The sequence below is a fragment of the Tamandua tetradactyla genome, chromosome 5, assembly GCF_023851605.1.
Source record: "Tamandua tetradactyla isolate mTamTet1 chromosome 5, mTamTet1.pri, whole genome shotgun sequence".
In the NCBI taxonomy this organism is placed as follows: Eukaryota; Metazoa; Chordata; class Mammalia; order Pilosa; family Myrmecophagidae; genus Tamandua; species Tamandua tetradactyla.
In genome coordinates this window covers 29,571,670-29,575,333 of record NC_135331.1, presented here as the reverse complement: position 1 = coordinate 29,575,333, position 3,664 = coordinate 29,571,670, and the positions used below count along the sequence as shown (strand labels likewise).

General features: G+C 44.6%; 1 protein-coding gene across 1 annotated transcript; it reads right to left on the bottom strand.

Moving 5' to 3' along the window:
• Positions 1 to 534: 534 nt before the first annotated feature.
• Positions 535 to 1,479, bottom strand: LOC143683031 (olfactory receptor 13A1-like). Its single transcript, XM_077159356.1, has one exon. It carries the CDS (start codon positions 1,477 to 1,479, stop codon positions 535 to 537), a length of 945 nt encoding a protein of 314 aa, XP_077015471.1.
• Between the last annotated feature and the right edge of the window lie 2,185 nt (positions 1,480 to 3,664).

Below are 3,664 nucleotides of genomic sequence, written 5' to 3'. Positions count from 1 at the left end.
GGTGGGGGATCCTGGACAATAGACCCCTGTGGACCTGTGCCTGGGTTGGAGAAGAGCATGAATGGGGCAGTGCATTGGCGGCAGCAACGTATGGGACCAAGGACATCAGATACTGGTAAAGCTGTCAAAGGTTTCATTTTGTACTTGCAATGCAAGGAAGGGGTAATGACTACATAAGTAAGACTGGATCAGGTGAGGTCTAGTGAGGGAAGTTTTAGGCGTCAGTGCTCTTTGAGAAATCACTGAGAGCCCGGCACATTCCACTGAGTGCAAAAATAGAGGGTCTTAGGAACTAGGTCTGGTTCTGTACACAGCATTTATTATGTGCTCACATCATAAGGTACCATGCTGGGGCCAGTGCACCACATCCATGCAGTTCCAATCAACCACATGACCTAGCAAAGCAACACCAAGTTGGCCCTGCAGCCAGCGCTGAGGATGATTTTGCTAAAACAGTGATAGCTAGGTCTGACTTCTACACGCATGGCCTTCAGAAAATGGGCACGGGACAAATACAAGATGGAAGAACAGCATTTAATGCCTACAAAAGTGGAGGAGTTTCCCTAGGGCTGTTTTGAACTCTTTGTTCCTCAGTGTGTAGATGAGTGGGTTTAGGGTGGGGCTCATGGTTGTGTACAGCACTCCAGCCAGTTTGCTTCTCTCAGGGCTGTAGCTGGAGGCTGGGCTGATGTAGGCACAGAACACGGCTGAGTAGTAGATGGAGACCACGATGAGGTGGGAGGAGCAGGTGGAGAAGGCCCTCCTCTTCCCCTCGGCTGAGCGGATGCGTAGGATGCTGGCAATGATGAAGCCATAGGACATGAGGGTGAGCAGGAAGTTGATGCATCCATAGAAGGCATCAGCCAAGACAGTCATGATGCTGTTCACATAGGTAGAACTGCAGGAGAGCAGCAACAGTGGAGGGATCTCACAGAAGAAGTGAGTGACTACATTGGGGCCACAGAAAGACAGCTGTGCCATCAGACCAGTGTGGACAGAGGAGTTCACAGCACAGATGACCCAGACTGCCACAGCTAGTGCCAGGCAGAGCCGCAGGCTCATCAGGGTCCCATAATGCAGTGGCCGGCAGATGGCCACATAACGGTCATAGGCCATGACTGTGAGCAGCAGCAGCTCAGAAGACAGAGACCAGATGAGGAAGAAGAGCTGGGCCATGCAGCCCTGGAAGGAGATGGTGTTTTCCTCTGAGGCCAGGCCTACCAGCACCTTGGGCAGCACAGAGGAGGTGCAGATGATGTCCATGGTGGCCAGGTTGAACAGGAAAAAGTACATGGGGCTGTGGAGACCAGAGCTGAAGGTGATGATGGTGATGATCAGAGTGTTTCCCACAAGGGCCAAGGTGTAGAGGAAGAAGAAGCAGTTGAACAAAGGCAGCCGCAGTTGTGGGTGCTCTGAGAACCCCTGCAGCACAAACTGTGTCACCAGTGTCTGGTTGGACTTCTCTACCAGGCCAGGCATGATTCCTGGGCCCTGCTCCACATGGGCATCAGTGCTGGCCCCCCACTCTGGAAACTCTGCAGAGGTGACATGATAAGTGCTTCAGGTTCATGTTTGCTTGTGTGGCTATTTTAGAGCCTACGCTGCTGTCAGAAAGGGAAGAAGTCCACTGATTTAATTGGTGAAGCCCATTTATTTGCTCAACTAGCACCCAGTGCAATGCTTTTCTGAATCCACATACCCTTCATTGAATTTCTTTTTATTTCCCCCATTTAAAACTTTAGCCATCTAGTTTTGTGTGCTGGGGGCCACGAGTCTTTGCCCTGACTTTCCTCTACAGTGAGGCCAATATGAACAGCCCTTGAAGAGAGCTCTCTGTAACCCCCCCCCCACCACGCCTCTATTCCCTCCATGCACTGTAGTTTACTGACAAGGCTGTTTTGGGGTGGGGACTTTTCTTGCCTCCCTTTCTGTGTGCATGATTCCTCAACACCACTCTTTAGGCATCTTTCCTAAACTTGTGTTCTCTTGGTCCATCATCCCTCTCCAGTGACCAGTTCTGCCCACACTCTAACTTTTGCAGACATGTCACTCCAGGTGATTTCCCTCCAAACCTCATATCCGTGAATCCCAAGCACTTCTGTGGCTTTACTGCCATGATGAACTACAGACCCTTCAAGCTCACCGTCATTGCCCCTTAACGTGTCCCTCTTATGCTTTTTTCCCTCAGCACAGCTATCTCCCTGGCCTGGCCCCTTAGCCTTCCAAGTCTCAAGGGTAGGCTCCATGGGAGCAGGGCCTCGGCTCTCTAGCTCATTACTATACATTTAGTTCCTGATAATAGTAGACACTGAAGAGACATTTGTTCAAGAACAAATGATTGTGATTTACATCTCACTTACCTTTCATCCAATTGGCCTCCAAGTTCTGCAGGTAACATTTTCTAAACATCTTTCACATATATCCCCACATCTCATTGTCAACTATTTATTTACATGAGATTTTTTGGCATCTCCAAGATGTCCAGTTTTTCGCTCCCACACCCACCCCATATATTCTGCACTAAGACAGGGTGACCATCATAAAAGGAAGCTCAATAATATTCCTCTCCTTTGAACTGACTGTTGTGGCTCAGAACTTTTATCTTAGTTGAATGCTCCTGCTTGATGTGGAAGGTTCTCCTGAAAGGGCCCTGGTGCCTCTTCCGGGGTTCCTTGCTGAAGGCATCTGGACTCACACCTTCACTACTAACTCATTGTCTCTGAATGGGCCACTTGGGTCCCAAGTGAATAAACACAGAAAAAAAATCTGAGATATTCTTTCACACTGTACAGAAGTAGAAAAACACTCCATCTTATCTCCACCTGGAAATATCTCAAATCCCACTCATCAGTGGATATGAAATCACAGCAAGAACCCTAACCAAGGAAATCTAGGAATTGCAGTAATATAAAAGTAGGCCATGATTTCAACATTTTTAAGAGCACATGGAGCATTATCTACATACATGTTGCTCCATAAAATGGATTTCAATATATTTAAAATATTGAAATATTTCAGAATGATTGCTGACAACAATAAATTAAAATGCAATAGCAACATAGCTACAAAATATCCAAGCTATAATGAAATTTAATGACAAATTCCTAAATATCACATACATCAAAGTAGTGGTACCAAGAAAAAATTAGAAAATATACTGAATTGAATGATCAAATATCTACAGCATATCAGACTGTGTGGGAAGCAGACAAAACAGTGATTGGTGAGAAATTCACAGATTTAAGTTATATTACAATTAAATATATATTAGAAGAGAGAATGGAAGATTTTAAATCAGTAATCTAAGTTTATAAATTAAGAAGCGACAAGCCAAGCCAGCTGAATTCTAAGTAAAAAAGTAGGAAATCATGGAGGTAAAAGCGTAAATCAATGAAATAAAAACAAACAACAGACAGAATGAACAAAATTAAAAGCTGATAATATGGAAAGATTGACAATTTGATAACAGCCTTGCAGGGATAATTAATAATAAAAGAAAGGTAAAACAGTAGGTATCATTAACAAGAATGAAACAGAGAATATAACTGCAGATCATATAGACCTTAAAATAATAATAAAGGAATATTATGATAAATTTTTTATATTTCCCCCTACATATATGTCTAATACACACACACACACACACAGAGGCAGATATGTGATA